The 17680-nt window shown below is 38.5% G+C and overlaps 1 protein-coding gene across 1 annotated transcript; it reads right to left on the bottom strand.

Annotated features, from left to right (window-relative positions):
• Positions 1 to 5053: 5053 nt before the first annotated feature.
• On the bottom strand, positions 5054 to 8135 carry LOC147642289 (S-adenosylmethionine decarboxylase proenzyme-like). The gene is made up of 2 exons (XM_086804723.1): positions 7997 to 8135; positions 5054 to 7479 (listed from the first exon to the last, which is right to left on the bottom strand). Exon 2 carries the CDS (start codon positions 7397 to 7399, stop codon positions 5510 to 5512), a length of 1890 nt encoding a protein of 629 aa, XP_086660849.1. The 5' UTR covers positions 7400 to 7479; positions 7997 to 8135; the 3' UTR covers positions 5054 to 5509.
• Positions 8136 to 17680: the final 9545 nt, after the last annotated feature.

The raw sequence follows: 17680 nt of genomic DNA on the forward strand, positions 1-17680 counted from the left end.
TGTCAAAGGTGATGTTTTTTTTTTCCCTTTTTCTCTTGTCAAGGTAGGCTTGAAATTAATAGGAAAGGGAAATTACACCCGGCTTGTGTAGACAACTCACACACCACTACCAACAATTTTTAAAAGGGTGCACATCCATTGTAGTGAGCGAGGATCCGTGATGTGTTTCTTATGAAAACAATGGGAAATTACAAAATAAACTATAGAGATTGTGATAAGGCAAAAAACAAAGTGAGTGGTGGTTGGGTGGATTAGCCCTGGACTAAAGGCTTAAAGGTTGTTGGCATTTTGTGAGTTAGGACTACGTAGCTTCTTCTTGTGCTAGTACTAGTAAGTTTAAAAAAACTTAAGCTAGATAACGGGTTAGAGGAGTCTATAAACCTCCCTTCTTTGATAAATAGCAATGGGTATTTGGCTATATATATCATAACTATGTAGAAACACAGTTAAGAAAAAGCACCACACGTTGGCGATTGTGAGAGTTTCTTATTATTTAGATCTATATATCCAGAGTATTAAGTGGTCGAGTAAATATGTAAGGTTTGGGTAATAGAGAAAAGATTATTTAGAGCTTTATATCCAAAGTTTTAAGTGGCTATTAGCTTAATATGAAAGGTCTAGGTGAAGAAAAAAGATGTGTGGATAGGTGGCATAGGAAATGTAATCTTCTTATCTGTGGTGCCAGTAGTGATGGAGAAGAATATATATATATATCATTGGAAAATGACTATTGTGTGTGTGAGTGTAGGGATAGTCATGTTACATGCAAATAGATGATCAAGTTCTTATATATCTTAGTTAGGAGTTGTGGAGCTAGTGGTAGCTCCCCCTTTCTTCTCTTCTCTTCTCTTCTCTTCTCTTCTATTCTATACACTACTATATACTCTATATACTTTATGCTATACATATATATATATCTTATTTGGGAGTTAGAGGGTTAGAGAGAGAGAGAGAGAGAGAGAGAGAGAGAGAGAGAGAGAGAGAGAGAGAGAGAGAGAGAGAAGTACAGATAGGTAGAGAAGTAGTGATTTAGTGAAAGAGAGTTAGAGGGTCAGAGAGAGTTAGAGAGAAATATAGAAGGCTAGAAAGAGAGTTAGAGAGAGAGAGAGAGTTAGAGAAAAATATAGATAGGTAGAGAGAACTAGAGAGAGTATAGATAGGTAGAGAAACAGTGAGTTAGTGAAAGAGAGATAGAGAGAGTTAGAAAGCGAGAGAGTGAGTTAGAGAGAGAGAGAGAGAGAGAGAGAGAGAGAGAGAGAGTTGAAAAGAGAGAGAGTTAGAGAGAAAGAGAGCAAGAAATAGTGAGAATTAGAGAAAGAGAGAGTTAGATAGTTAGAGAGAGAGAGAGTTTGTGTGTGTGTGTGTGTGTGTGTGTGAGAGAGAGAGAGAGAGAGAGAGAGAGAGAAACAGAGAGAGTCACATAATTAGAAAGAAAGATAGCTAGTGAGAGATTAGAAGATACCACGTGTGTGTGTGAGAGAGAGAGTCACATAATTAGAAAGAGAGATAGCTAGTGAGAGATTAGAAGATACCATGTGGTGGTTCCCCCTTTCTTCTCTTCTCTTCTTTTCTTTTCTTTTCTTCTCTTCTATATATATATATATATATATATATATATATATATATATCTTATTTGGGAGTTAGAGGGTTAGAGAGTGAAAGAGTTAGAGAGAGTTACCTAGAGTTAGAGTTAGAGAGAGAGAGAGAGAGAGAGAGAGAGAGAGAGAGAGAGAGAGAGAGAGAGAGAGAGAGAGAGAGAGATGATATTTTGTTTTGTTTTAAATGGAAATAACAAAAATGAGCATTTTTTGAGGGGGAAAAGGAAGAGATACATAGGCAGGAGAGAGAGAGAGAGAGAGAGAGAGAGAGAGAGAGAGAGAGAGAGAGAGAGAGAGAGAGAGAGAGAGAACCTATACAATGGTTGGTGTGTGTGTGTGTGTGTATAAATTAGCATATATTTATGGGGCAAAATGTGTGTGTGTGTGTGTGTGTAGAGAGAGAGAGAGAGAGAGAGAGAGAGAGAGAGAGAGAGAGAGAGAGAAGGGAAATCAACCCACCGAAGGTGGATCTGGACTACTCGTAGGTATTTGTGTAAGAGAGAGAAGATTTTGAGCGCAGTTTAGACTAACAATTATGTAAGATAACAAACTCAAATATGTTGTGAAGAACGAGAAAGGACAAAACGACTATGACAATTAGGGATGATAGGAAAAGAATATTGGAAAGATATTTGTAAAATGTAATATACTTTATCGAAAAACTAATATAAGTGTGTGTGTGTGTGTGTGTGTGTGTGTGCGCGCGCGGCGCGCGCGCGCATGTACATATGTGTTTATAAGTGAGTAAGTGCATTATACAAAGGAAAACAGGGATATATAAATAGATAAATAAATAGGGAAAGTGAGTTAGAAGGGTGTATACATATAGGACATTATGTGAAAAAGTGTGTGTGTGTGTTTTGACTTTCATGAGCCCCACCATAGGATACTTTTACGGCCATATATACATAGCTTAATATTTTCATGTATTCTAAGCCTTTTCATGAACCTCATGGTACTAGCAACTTTCAAATTTATCAAACTCCACCTTTCCATTTGCTTAGTAGAGTAGTTTATTGTTGTTTGGATGGTGGACAAGCATAACTCTTCCCTTTTTAATAAACAAGTTCACAACTTATACCTAAGTCTAGTAGTACTTTGCATGAAACTTTGTTTCTTGGTCTTTGTCATTTGTTGCTCCTACATTGAATGTATATATGACTTTCATTTCCAATAAACATTTATCTTCATTGTTAAACCCTATGTTCTATGGATATCATGTTCATTCTATTATTGATTATAAAACACCAAGAAATCCAAGGATATATTTTAAACCTTCCACTTAGGAAAAAACATGACCCTCCGTGAAATTTATGGTGTGAAAATAAAATATGTTTCAATGTGCAAAATGTAATGATACCTACAACACAAGAATGCACAATCACAGAGAATCGATATCATGTTAGACCCTATGTTTTGGATATCATGTTCATTTTGTTATTGATTATACGATTACATGTGAAATTTAACTACCTAAATAATATGTCCTCGTTTGCCCAACCCCAACAAAACTAGTGGTTTGAAAGTTTAAAGTGGCATCATTAATAAATGCCATCAAGTTTGGTTAAAAACATATTGATGGCATCATTAACAAACACCATCATAAAAAATGCGATCAAGTTTGTAAATGAGATATGTTGATAATTTCTAGACCTTTTTTTAATAGCATATCTCATTTACATGCCATCAAGTTCATTTGATTAGGTATAACTTATGTCAAAATACAACATTACATTAATCTCAAGAAAATATAAGCATTGGATTCTTAAACTAGTTCCATATTCTCTTAATATTGCACATCAAATTTTGAGACAAATTTCTTCTCTAACTTGTATGAAGTTTGGCCCTCATCAAAGTGAGTTTGTAAGACAACTTATGTAGAAAGACAAATTATATACTCAAGTATATGAAAATAAAAAATCAACAAAAGACGAATTTGTTAAACATCACGTCTTCATGTATTAAATGTTCAAAGAATCTAAAGGTGCATAGTTTTATGATACATCATAAGAAATTATATTGTAAACTTAATGGCACAATAAAATAGGGACTTATTATCTTAAAATGTGCAACACACAAATGAAATGGCGTAGCCATTTAAAAAATAGTTTTTATTTTGATGAACTCGTATCTTTTGCAATGTATTAAAAAAAATTCCTTTGGATTTGTTTCCATGAAGAATATAGCTTATGTGAGGTTATGATGCTTTATAATAAGCTACCATTTTTTTGCACCTTGTGTGTATGCCTTGAACATGAAATGAACAAAGATTTTAATTATGAACGTAGGAGATTTAAGGAAAGAAAGAACCCCATAGATTAATTGGGAATGGTACTACCTTTCTTGGGAGTCCCTCTATGGTAGCCCTAAAAAATACAAGCTTATGGATCACTAAGTGTTTATGCAAAAACTATCATTAATTTGGTATGTTTTGATGCACATATTAAGCTTGTACATTTGTACTTAGTTCGAGGGGGAAGAATTACTTTTAAAAGCTCTATATTTGTAATAGCTTTATCCTCATGATTAAATTGTTATCACGCGTTGCTTATGGAGTTGGCCATCCCATAATTATGACAACGTGTGCAACTATGATGGCACTATGTCCCTAAAGGGTTAAGGTGTTCACATTAATTTGCATATGCCATATATGCATTTACTATGAATGCTTTAATAAATAAGCTATTTATTGAGATAGGCTTTGAGTTTTATATTTTTATTATGCAAGCAAAAACCTTAAATCTATATTTTAATTTGCCACTTCTATATTAACATCTCACAAGAATTTAGAACTTAAGAATCTGTTTTAGGCACTTTTCATCCCACTTTTAACACTAAGACATTTCTTTCATGCTCAAGCTCTCCATGATTACATTTTAAGCATAGTTTTACAAGTAAGTGGTGTAATAAGTCCATGTGCACAACTCCCATACTATTACATTATAGAACCTTTTAACATTTTTCATTATGGTGTTCTAATAGCTAAGGTGATCATGCCTTAGGTAAAGTTCATGAATGGTTTTGTACAACATTTTCCTACACAATTATGTTATATTGCTATTGAATCTGTTTTGTAAGTTTCTTACGAGAAACTTCAAAATATCAAAAGATCATAAAATTCATTAGTGCTCTAGGAATGAACAAACATTCTTATTTTCTGTGTTTTTGCCCCCCACAAAAGATTCATGAAGGAAAACAATTTCATGAGTATATTTGTGATCAGTACACTATCAAAGATTCATACCTCATTACAAAGGTTGCAATGTGAAGAGGAGATCACCATACAAATAGTTTTTAGTCCATGATGCATATTTGCGTAACGTAGAGGGAAGTGTAGTATGTGACTTTATGCGAGCCTACCAAGCTTCGTGAGTTATGGACGAAAAGTAGCCATAAATTTTGTACATTGAGATCATGCCATAGTAACAGTACCAGCTCTACGAAGTTCTCGACAATCGGCAAGATCGAATCTTTGCTAATGCTAAAAAATAAAGCAATAAAAGAGTGTAATAGCCGAGAAAACTAGAGACATCCTACATATACATCAAAGGGTAGAGGTATCTGAAAGGTTTATAGAGACTAACAAGGCTCCTAAAAAATTGCTCCACCTAGCCGAAACATGCGAGGCAAATGAGTAACCTTAGTAGAACATACATGCTTCTACTATTTGCAACCCATGGGGGGGGGGACTTATACAAGAGACATGCGGGAGAAACTTTAATATGTATAAAAAAAGGCTAGATTCCGCATTTGAAGTACAAAAAGCTCGAGAGAGAGAGAGAGAGAGGTGTGGCTATCTACCTATGGTGTGTCCACACTAGCATATATGATCGACCCAAAATGTAATCCCTTTTCCTCTCTCTTTTATGGTGTCGAGGGGGCAGGGAGGATGAGATGTGTGCGTCTGTGTGCTAAGCTTTCTCCACCACTGCATGCCCTAGCTTGGCTATCACTTCCACTCCTGAAACAACAGGAAAATACTTCTCCACTGCCAAATCGATTGTCGCTGCTGTTTCATCATTCACATCGGATAGCATCACTTGCCCCAATACAAGTAATCTGAGAGGAGGCATCCCCAGAGACTTTGCAGCATCAAAGATCTTGCTTGAAGCCCTTATAATCCCAGTGTAGAAATACACAGACACGCACTCTGATGCCACATCCACAGCCATTCCAACAACTTGAAGACCCAGCTTCTTGCACACTCTCAAAAGCACATCAGCTTTGGGGCTTAGTTCAAGAGAGCATGCATTGCACGGCCTTAACCTCAGCATAATCTTGGCATTGGGGTAAGACTTCTGCAATTGGAAGAGGTCCATCTCTGTGTCAATTAGGGTTAAGAGCGCACCACCATGGCTCATGAGTTCATATGAGCTTGTGATCTGGCCATGGGCTTCATAGGAAGCTCTGTATGGTGCTAGACCACTGGCTTTTCTTGTGAACTCATATGCGCGTGTGTAAGGTGCTACATCATTATATGGGCGTGGTGCTACATCATTTGCTTGCCTTGTGGTGAACTCATGAAAGTCTGTGTAAAAGGCTGCATTATTGGCTTCAGTTGTGATCTCCATTATGCTGTCTTTTAGCTCAAACATAGCTTCACAGATGCCATCTTGCGGCAGGCGCATTGCCATAAGGCCTTGATCATCATGAGCAGAAGGCTGAATTGCGCGGTAGAAATGAGTATTAGGCTTGACCCAGTTGTTATGAGGAAACAATGGCTGTGGAATCACACTCGGCTGGCCGGAAGCTGGAGAGCTTCTTCTGAACGTGTGGAAGGTGATGACACTGTGTCCGGGCAATTCTTGCCTAATGGAGCTGTTGCAAGCATAGCCCAAGGGTACGACAGACGATGTACACCAAGAAGAAGGCCTTGCCAACTTGCCCTCACCATAGCCACAAACATGGACGGACATGACAAAAGAACCAGGCTTGAAGCAAGAAACCACTCGGTTCACGAGTGCTTGCAAGTCAAGCAAATATGGGTCATAGCCCATAGCTTCAAAGCTGGCATAGCTATGGCCTTCTTCAGGGGTTATGTGTATGGTGGAGAGGGCACTTTCTTCCATGCCATTCATGGAGTAGCCACAGGGAGTGAAAGCAAAGTCGCAGATATGGGCGTTGGGGAGGAGTCGCGCAATGCCGGACTGTTCCGTCATGTCGCTGCCGGACTTGGTGCCGGAGTCGTTGAGGAAGTGGGCGGCGACAACGGAGTCGAGCTCGGTCATGCACATTTCGAGCGTGTAGGTGGTGTCGGAGGTTTCTGCTTCTGCCGTGGCGGTGTAGATGTGCCAGCTATGGCTGCCGGAAGGGTGGTCCTCGAGCACGTGGGCTTTGCTGCCGGCGCCAAGTTTGCCGAAGAATTTGTCGAGGAAGCGGGCCTCGTCGGCGAAGGAGGTGTAGGGGAAGGGCTGGGCGTGGGGGAAGATGAAGGTTCCGCGCGAGTATTTGCAGCGGGAGACTTGAAGGGAAAGTCCGGCAGCGTAGATTAGAAGCAGAGGTATGGACTTGAGCAGCTCCGTCGTGCCGCACGTTTTCAACACAATGCGGTGAGGATACACAAACAGGCTGGACTCCGACAGCACATATGCATCAAACCACTCGTTGTGCAGCTCGCTCACTATCGTACACGCCGCCGCCGTCAGCATCTCATCCAATTGACGCCGGCTCAAGCTCCTCAACCCACCATTACCGCCCTTAATTACTGCCCTATCCTTAGCTGCAAACTCCACCTCTAACCTCTTCTCAACCCCTTCAAACCCACAGCTCCCATCCTTCACCACCTCCATGTCTGCACCCATCTTTCTGTATAATTTAGATGTTCTTCACTTGTTGAAAGCTTTTTTAATTCTCGCTCGCGTTAGGATGGCTGCCTCATGTACTGATCACAACAAACCCACATGAAAAGCTGGTCAATGCCTGATCACACACCACCTCGATTTTGCATAAAATTTTATCATAGCTTCGCCATGTAAGCAAACATTAATCCTACAATCAACCCTAAAAACATCAATGCTACCATTACAATTATCCAAACCATACTAAGATTATACTTCAATTAGCCCATGATTATGCTTCAAGTAACCCATCTTGCTAGAAACTTTTAGGAATTGACCATTTTTTATGGCGATCCTAATGCCCACATAGGTAGGGCACTTCGCATTGCAATAAATGCTGTCAGTACAATAAACCCGTCTTAACCAGGATTACGCTTCGATTAACCCGGCCGAGTATAGATTTCTGACTGATTGGAAAATCAACAGTTGTGCTTGCATGCACATTGGCAGCCATTCACAATGCGCTCAATACCACAACAATAATTAACCCATGTTCACAAGGATTCAACTATCTTACTAGACCTATTTAGCTTATAATTCCGGTCTTTGCTAGGTACTCACATTGCAGCAAGCAGCACAGTGGAACCTCTCAATGCCTCCGTTTGGTCTCACATCTTCAATCTTGTAGCCCAAGGGTGTCTCATAGAAGCCAATTTGACTAGCTTTGTTGGAGGTGTTAAAACCCATTGTAGCATCCAGCTAAGCTCCTGCGCAACACGAGGAGATTTAGCTCATTAATAAAAATGGATATTAATTAACAAATGCAAGCAACCATTTCTTTTTGCAAATGTACCGGGCGCCTGGACACCTACATATTTGGAGTGGATGCTCATATGTATACATACTAGCCTAGACATATGCTAGAAACCCATATTTTGCCCTACCGAAATAAAAAACGACCTGCTATGCAAGTTCCATGAAGATTGATACTATTAAAGTTTTAAGGATATGCATTCCAGCCTTGCATGGGCACTTAAATACAAACAAGCAAGCAAAAAGTAGAGTTTGGCAATCTAGATTCTGACGATCTCTCTGTCTGCTACTACCAACACTGCTAAGGTTTACAAAACTAGTGTAGGCTGAGGCCCATTAGCAAAAAAATCACAAATTGAGCTCTGAGGTAAGGTCAAGGGTATGGTGGAGAGTGCATACAGAGATTGCAGCATGCCCGGATGAAGGGTTGCGGATAAGGTTGAAAAAGAAGAAGTGAATTTGCAACAGAAATGGATGAGAAGAAGAGGCACCGAGAGAGAGAGAGAGAGAGAGAGAGAGAGAGTGGGGGAGAGGAGTCTGGAGCTTGAAAGCGTATGGGGCCTTGTATGTATATATATATACCGCAAAACATTAATTAATTGATTAAGGAGACGTGTTGTAATTTAAAGGGATGCTCAGTTTTTCGACAGCCGGTTTTTGGAGAGCCCGCGGGCTCCGTTAGATTCCGCCCAATGCGCACGCGCGCATGCTGTTCCAAGCCACGTGTGACCGGTCGCCAGTAATGGTTGACAGGGGAGTATGCCTATTGTCGAACATTTTGGACAAGCAGATTCAAGCCACGCAAGCACACGGGCCTGATCCGTTTTTACCTTGATCCGACGTGTCAAGGTACATTAGGAAGACTAGCTCCTGGCTGCGGCCCATCATCATCGTGTTGACATCGTGTACATCACCACGATGACCTGCATATAATGGTCAATTTTCCCTCTTTTTCCCGCGAGAGGGTCTCGTTTTTAGGTCTTCTAGGTAGTTATTATAATATTTTTAGATATAATTTAGCACACCACCACTGAACAGCAGCGTGTGCGCGGCCCCATCATGTCGAGCCTTAGGCGCGCATGCCCCCTACTCAACGCCCTGGAAACCGGCGAATCATGCTCCCTCCGGTCAAAATCATCCACCCTAGGTCCCGACTGGAAAGCCAGCCATTCGATGGCAAGATTTTTTTTTTCCCCTTTTTGTCTTCGCGAATATAGATTATATTATATTTTCCGTTCTCAAATTTACTTTTTTTTCTCGAACCTTTTCATAAAAATATACATATATATATATATATAAATACTACATTGAGCTTTTTATCCAAAAAGCTTAGCTTAATCCCAAACTTGACCTTCTTATTTAAAAATACCGAGGAATTTTATAAAAACCATATTTCTCTGAAAGTAAAAGAAGGCGAGTGGCCACAGTGATTCGCTAATCGCAAGAAGGCAGTTGAAAATTGTTCTTAAGCCCGCTCCGTTCGCCATAACAGTGGTGGGCTGTGGGCGGACGCCAGGCGGAAAAGCTTTCTTCCCCCCGCCGGCGTCCCTCACCCCAGCATGGGCGCTGCTGACTCAGCGTCGCACCAGCAGTTATCTCCCGCATTCTGGGTGGCTCGCCCGGTTATTCGCTGGCTACGCTGGCCCACCCCCGTGATTGACCGCACGGCAGCCCAGATCCTTGAATCTCGACCGTTGGTAGCAGCTGGCCTAAACGTTATTTTTAAGCGTACATACTACCACCCTACACGTACAGAGGACTACCTGTATGGTCTACTCTTTACACGCAGAAGAAGGATGGGTAACCTGCACAGTGCAGGCCCAATATTATAATATACATATTTTTTATTTTTTTGAAAAGACTGGAATTATATTAAGGAAAAAAAAGAGACAATACATAAAGCTTTTTATAAGAAGAAGCTTAACTTCTAGTTATAAATAAATAGACCAAAGTTGAAGGCTTCAATATTTGTCCATGTTATTTCTTGCCCTAGTTAATTAGTTGAGAGATGTATTTGGAAGCTCTTCATATTGAGAGTCCATGTTATTTCTTGCCCTAGTTAATTAGTTGAGAGATGTATTTGGAAGCTCTTCATCTTGAGAGTCCATGTCACCAAGAGATGGAAGAATGGCCCTAGGGCCATTCTTGCACGACCCCAAGGGTTCAAAGTCATTTTGGTCTCTTTAGTGATCAAAGAGGAGGCAAAATCTTCAATTTCTTTCTTGTGCGATATGTAAAATTGGTTTGCTTCTAGCATAACGGAAATTCGTTGTGACCAGATAGTGGCCGAGCACGTTTTCTTCTTTAAACCCAATAATCCTTTCATCTGAAAAAATAAAGAAGCTTTCAGACCTCAGCACATGTCAAACTTTTTAGCTGAGAACAGAAATGAATTCTTGTTTTCCACATTCTCAGAGAAATTATGTCCTAATGACATTTGACAGTTTAGTTGTCCAGAGAAATTATGGCTTGATGACATTCCACAGCTTAGTAGAACAACTATTAGCTCTACCAAATAAGATTTCTTTCTAGTTCAGAGAGTAGTAGGATGGACCGACTTAATATATGTATTTCCGCGGTGGGGGATAGCTCAACGGTAAGGGCTCTTGCCCTACACCATGACGTTTTGGGTTCAATACCCGCCCCCTCCTCCCGCATGCCTAAATGGCATGTGGTCTATTCATTCCTTCACTAAATTTTTTTAAAAAATGTCCTTCACAAAATTTTTAAAAATAAATGTATTTCCAATTTTTTGTTCTCTCTTTTTTTTAAAAGCGCATAGTTATATAATGGTAAAAAAAAACCTTCGATTTTCAAATTAAAAGGTTACGTTTGAAAGATTTAGGAATTTTGAAGGTTTTTATAACTAATATCTGTCTAATTTTATTTTATGTTCCCGTAGCTAATAATTATTTTAGTTTCAGGAGCGCTAAACCCAGTCACTTTCGGTTTCAGCAAAGCTATTTTTGGGAGATTAAATTTTTTGAAGGTAGTAGAGAGGGGAGTACATACTACATATTATAAAGTTGAGTTGAAACGCTGACTGATGGCAATTTTTCTGTCATCTGGCTTTTGCGCGCGCTGCGTACCCTCATTGATCAAGAATCACTGTCTAAGGGTAGAAATTACGACATTTGGATTTTTTTAAAGGCGGACAAATTGAGATACGGCAAACTGCCAAGGGTCTAAGGATTGATTAAAACCTTGGGATTAAGGGTAAAGAATATGGATTAGGGGTTATGGCCAATGTTAGCTGAACGCATGAGGTAAATGCTGAGTACGTGTAATTCATGGTGGCGACGGAAATGGTTGGGATTCGGGAAACGTACGGCAGGTGGTGATTTGGCAGCTGTTCTGAAATTTCAAGTATATAAAGGACCCTTTGACATGTGTCAAAATGTCAGATATTAACTCGCCAACCTACACGTGTCAAGAAGGGGGATGACCTGATGTTTGGGTCCACACCACGAAACGATCCTCCGTCCCATGCCAGCTCTTCACACTAGGGTCCCCATCCCAATTGACCGGACGCCCTCATCGTGCCCGGTGGGCCCTTTAACATCTTCATGATTCACACCCCGCAACAAGGACGTTCTCCACACCTCCAAAGGTAGCACAAGGAAATTTGCCACTAACATTGTCCGTCCCCCCTCTTTTTTCTTTGTAAGAGAAAATTGTGCAACTAATTCCTAGGTGTAGAGAGGACTCCTCTCAGGGCCCGCATGCCCTTTTACATACACCACACCCCACACAAACCCGTGAGCAACATTACAAGATAGCATCATTCGGGGTGGCTAGCAAGGTTTGAACACGTAACCTCGGGTATATCAACCAAACACCTTAATAGCTGAGCTATCGCCCGTCGATGATTCTCTCTCTCTCTCTCTCTCTCTCTCAAAGGAAGTTTGCCACTCACCCAACATTCGATATACATGCTATCTTTCCATTCCTCTCTCTCTCTCTCTCTCTCTCTCTCTCTCTCTCTCTCTCTCTCTTTGCACACACAAGCAAATTGCATGCTTCATTTTTTCTTAATAAAACATGCTTGTATTTAACAACATATACATTATTTTGGGCTTCTCAACAAATTTTGCAAGCACTTAATCTCTGGTACAAATAGAAAATTTAACTTAGTAGTACCCACCTGACAAAAAGAAAACTTTTACATAGTAGCATTTAATTTCTAGTATTACAAATAGAAAACTTTACTAGCAGCCACACCCAACGAAAAGAAATGCTTTACAAAGTACATGACATCTATCTTATGAAAAACACTATCATAAATAAAGGTTATTCTAAGCATTATCATAAAGATTATGCCTCCTCATGGGGTTTATTCAAGTGGTAGCGCCCTTGCCTCCTGAAAGGGAGGTATACAATTCAAATCTACGTGCTCATAGTGGAAAGTGATGGTATCAAGTACCCTCTCTCATATTTATTTTTTCAAAGACTTAAATTCTCAAAGTAGCATCGTTATAACCAATACCATATAATGCATAAACTCAAGCAATATCCGTATTTATTTCATGTGCTCCTAGCACAATAAGCATCTGCACCTTTCTCATATGGAAGGGAAACAAATGTCCCTAAAGTTCTTGAACAAGATAAACACTTGTACAATGGATCGAGCTACAAGCTCATCCTTGCTTACAATTCTCTCATTTATTGAGACACGAAACACTTTAACTATGAGAAGGTGCATTCTTATGGAGCACATTCATATCTAGAAACTTCTTCTTGTTCTAGTTTCAGCATCACTTGAGTCCACTATTAACTCGGATTGGATTCTTCCAAAATTTAGTCCTAATCTAGTGTCTAAGGACACCTTATTGGACTTTGAGTGCGCCGTGCCGACCATCAGGCAACAAAAGGTCATGATTGGATGGTCAGGTAAGTTGCTTTGGTCAGGGCCATGAGGCTGTCACTCAAAACATCTCTTACCAACCATTGTGCATATACGCTTTGAATATGATAAGATTGGTGGCCCCATGAAACATTCATCTCCATCTATTTGGAAGCACCAACTAGTGGTCCATTGTCTTTAAACTCTCGTTTCCTTAAGGGTGGCTACTTGAGAAAGACCTTGTTTAATCCAAAGCTCTATATTATTTGTGTTAGTCCAATGTAGACATTTATAGCACCAACTATGGGAGGGTTTAAAATTTTGTCCCTTGTCTTTGAACTCTCTTGTTCCTAAAGGTGGCTACTTGAGAAGAAAGACCTTGTTTGATCTAAAGCTCTATATTATTTGAGGTAGTCCAATGTAGACACTTATATTTATGTTACAAATTTGAAGAAAATTTCTTCATAAGTAATGTAATGGATGTTTAGAACTCCCAAAATCTATCTTTTTTGATTTCCACTCATGTGTGGTGTATGCTTGCTCCATTATAAAAGAGATTCTTTCACCCAAAAAATGCATCAAAGTTTGTCTTGTTGGACACGGTGCTTTGCTCATCCTTCTATCATCTCCCCTTTTACAAAAGATTATCCCCACGTTGTTGCCACTCCCAAGTTTCAAAAGCTTCCATTATCTTTTGGCAAAGAATGAAGTCGACACTACAAGACCCCTCTTTATTCTCCCCACCAATTTCAACTTATGTGTCACCAATTTCAACTTATGTGTCTTGAGAATATGGCATGTTTACCACAAGGTCTGGTTGAAGTTTTTATGAAAGTTCTTTAATAGATGTGTGCTCCACTATTCTCAACTCTTGGAAGAAGTACCATCCAATCTATACATATCTAAAACTTTACACCATCTAGGTAAAAGGAAGATCTCCATCAAGGTAATCTTATATTAAAGTCTTTCCATGCAAACATAGTTACTTTCAAGTTTGATTAGTCACATGCCATGGCTAGCCCCTCATTGAAGTGTAGTACTATATTTTTAAAGAGTTTTTTTTTCTTGCTACATATTCTTTCAACTTTCAGAAGTGATCTCTTATGACATCTTCATTCTTTTATCCTAAAAATACCTTGAAAGGATAGACTTCTCCCATTTCAATATGGGCTACTATCTTTTTGTACAACAATCAATATACACTAGATATTGTCTAGTACAGATGAACATCCATATGTAATATCATGAAATTATCAACTATCTTTTTGTAATATCATGAAATTATCAACTATCTTTTTGTAAAATAGGAGATGTTTTATCCTTAAAGAGTAAATTTACATCAATCAATACAAGCACAATTAAGTCAAATATGCATGCACCCTAAAACTCATCCAAATGTATAAACATTAAAATGATCTTTTATTAGAACTTACTAAACATGAGAAAGTTATTAGAAAGAACATTAAGATAAATTCCTAATTGATATTGAACATTTGTCCACACATTACATTAAATGTCATAACCCATATAGATGACTTTGATAATGTGCAAGAAGAACAAGAAAAAGAGAAGGTCTCAATGATGCTTCTTCTAGATATGAAATAGTTATAATTTGTTTTTTTGTTGTCATATATATTGGCCACAATATCAATCCACAATAAAAAATTGCACATCAAGGTGACAAAGAAAGCCCAACACATTGCCTATAAATCTAAAACAATACCCCTTTCAAGCTTCTAAGATTCCTTCTAAGAACCTTAGTTTTTCTTTGAAATGGTAATTCCTTCCCTTTGAGAATTAAGAAATATACCTTCTTATGCCACCTCAGATTTAACATCACACACCCATGTCCTTTCTAGCATTCCACCCTTCCCTATCAAACATATACACATATAAAAATGCACTTATCTCATCCAATCATTGCAAGAGGTGGAGAGGGTAAACAACACCTACATAGCTTCTCTCCATGTTCTTAGCACTAGCATAGATAGATATGTGTTTATAGTTTATATACTATAACCTACTAATAAAGTAGACTACTATCCCTACCTTACCCTATGTACTCTTCTAATATTACCTACCTATTCATTCTTCTCATTAGAAATATACTCCATCCTTATCATTATAAATATACTTGATATAAATGCAAATGCAATTAGGTTATATAACTATAACCTACTGATAAAGCTTACTATTACATTAGGGGATTTGGAAGATCAATTTTTGGGCCCTATATGAATGTCCAACTTAGCATGTACTTTTTTGGAAAAGAATGTTCTCAATCCTCTATCCTCTTTTGCGAGTGACACATGTGCTCTATTTTATAAGGCCCCCTATATGGTGGTAATAAGCACCCAGGCACTGGATGGCATTTGACCAAATGAGGCTAGATGGATAGGAGATGACTTTTGTAAAATTGGCACTGTGCCAAGCGCTTGTGTAGGTTGTGTGACCGCATTAGTGAGTGTTACAGCAAACCAGGACATCAAACAACTGAGGACACATTGTTCTCAGGTTGCGGGACCTGTTTGAGGGTCTAAACGATCTCAAATGGCATGGGAGATGTGCACAGTCCATACAAAACTTTATTATAGTCTAATATGGTCCTAGTTGGATGATATAGCTGGTTGGTCATTTTGAACGAAGTCATGGCTTGGCCAATATGGTTGACCTATGTCCATGCCAACCCTAGGGGCTACTTTGGTAGTCTTTGTTCATCATTGATTTCATTGTGTTCAAGACCTCTTGTAAGTAAGACATTCTCCATCCATACTTTGTCTAGATTGCCATTAAAGCTCCTGACCCACATAGTAAATGGGTGGGAGGACAGTCATCATTACTTTTTGTAATAGCATCAACTTGCCGCTCAAATAAATGTTCTTAATCTTATCGCCGCTCAAATAAATGTTCTTAGACATCAGAATTAGTTTGATAAACCTTTGAGCAAGAGAGAATAAGAGACACTACAAAAAAATTCTTAGAGAAAATAAAAAAGAGAGAATGAAACAATAATGCATCTTGAAATGTAACTTTAAGAAACAAGGAGGAAAAACACAACTATGGGTATAAGGTAGAGGTATAAAATACTCATAATACTGAGATGCTCAAAATAGATAGTGGAGGGCTAAAGACAAAAATTCGAAGGTATGTGCAGCTTCATAAGTTCTTCTCTTATTATGCAAAAAAGATATCTTATGTCCTTTTTTAAAAGAAATTGTAGATCAATGCTATATCTTCATGGAGAGAATGCAACTTTTAGCAAGTAAAGAATACCCTCATTTTTTTGAATATACAAAGGACATACCCCCCTTTTTCATGTGGTTGTTTGTTTAAAAAGATTATGTAGAACATAGGTCAAAGGGTAGGTTTTAATTGGTGGGAGTCCCATGTCTACTTCCATCTTCACAAAATTTCCTTGCATGAGGGCCTAAACGTATAGGAGTGGGTGTGGGTTTGGGGGGGGGGGTCTGGATGGGGTGTATAAAAAATGATGTCACCTATGTATAACATAAATAATTTCAATTCAATTATATTTATGCCATTTTGTGTAAAGGTCACAAAGTGTATTTGTCCATGAACCTTAATTACACTATATATGCATATTCTGCTTTCCATTTCATCATGTCATGTGCTAAAAATATTATATTGTCTCTATTGTGGTTGAATTCATTTTATTTGTAAAGTTTTTGAATTCTTGAAGAAAATCTATAGTGCGGAGATTTTCAAGCAAGAATCGTGATGATAGATCTTACATCACATGTTAATAGTGTTGAGCTATAAAGGAGATTTCCAGAAACTTAGAAAATCTATAGTGTGGAGATTTTTAAGCAAGAATCATGATGATAGATCTTACATCACATGTTAATAGTGTTGAAAGGAGATAAGTAGAAACCAAGAACCCACGTTGACCTTGACATAGTAAAACCAAAGTTTTGAATCTTAATCATGTTAGCTCAAGGTGTAAGATACTAATGGTAAGAGTGGGTTGGAATGATATGGATTACGGTTATAATAAAATGGATTTGGGTTCTTTCGAGCAAACGAATAAATAGTGAGTGAAAGTATGAATGTAATCAAGTTATCCTCCCTTCATTTTAGCATATTAACACGTCCCCTTAACAATTTTAGTGGTGAATTTAACACCATCATTAGCACTATGATCATCAACACCTCTCTAGTGTACATCATCATCTTTAACATTTCCTTACCTTGTTTTATATGAGGATTATCATATTCAAATTTGACAAAACTCAATATTACAAGAGGAAAATAAATTCTCCTAGAACTTTAAACTCACTTGCATGTATATGAGTATTCGTATGCTATATCTAGCACGCATGGCTAAAAATAAAACATTTGGTGAAATATGGACTCTCATTTTGACCTCTTAAGGATTTCCACACCTCCTCTCTCTAGAAAAATGGGCTCATTTGAAATTTTTACAAATCAACTCAAAAGTGAGCAGAGTTTGGACATTTGGAATCTACTCTTCGAATGATATATAGCATGATGGGAAATTTTGCATATTCAAGAATTCCCCAAATTAGCAATGATGTGGCATGTTACCAATTTGGGGAATTCTTGAATATGCAAAATTTTCCATCATGCTATATATCATTGGAGAGGTCTCGAGAGTAGATTCCAAATGT

This window comes from Cibotium barometz, chromosome 1 (genome assembly GCF_041138505.1).
Source record: "Cibotium barometz isolate CiBa-2024 chromosome 1, ASM4113850v1, whole genome shotgun sequence".
NCBI classification, from domain to species: Eukaryota; Viridiplantae; Streptophyta; class Polypodiopsida; order Cyatheales; family Cibotiaceae; genus Cibotium; species Cibotium barometz.

Bases quoted from the DNA above. Each gene is read 5' to 3' on its own strand.
- LOC147642289 (XM_086804723.1), bottom strand. From the start codon at position 7,399: ATGGGTGCAGACATGGAGGTGGTGAAGGATGGGAGCTGTGGGTTTGAA.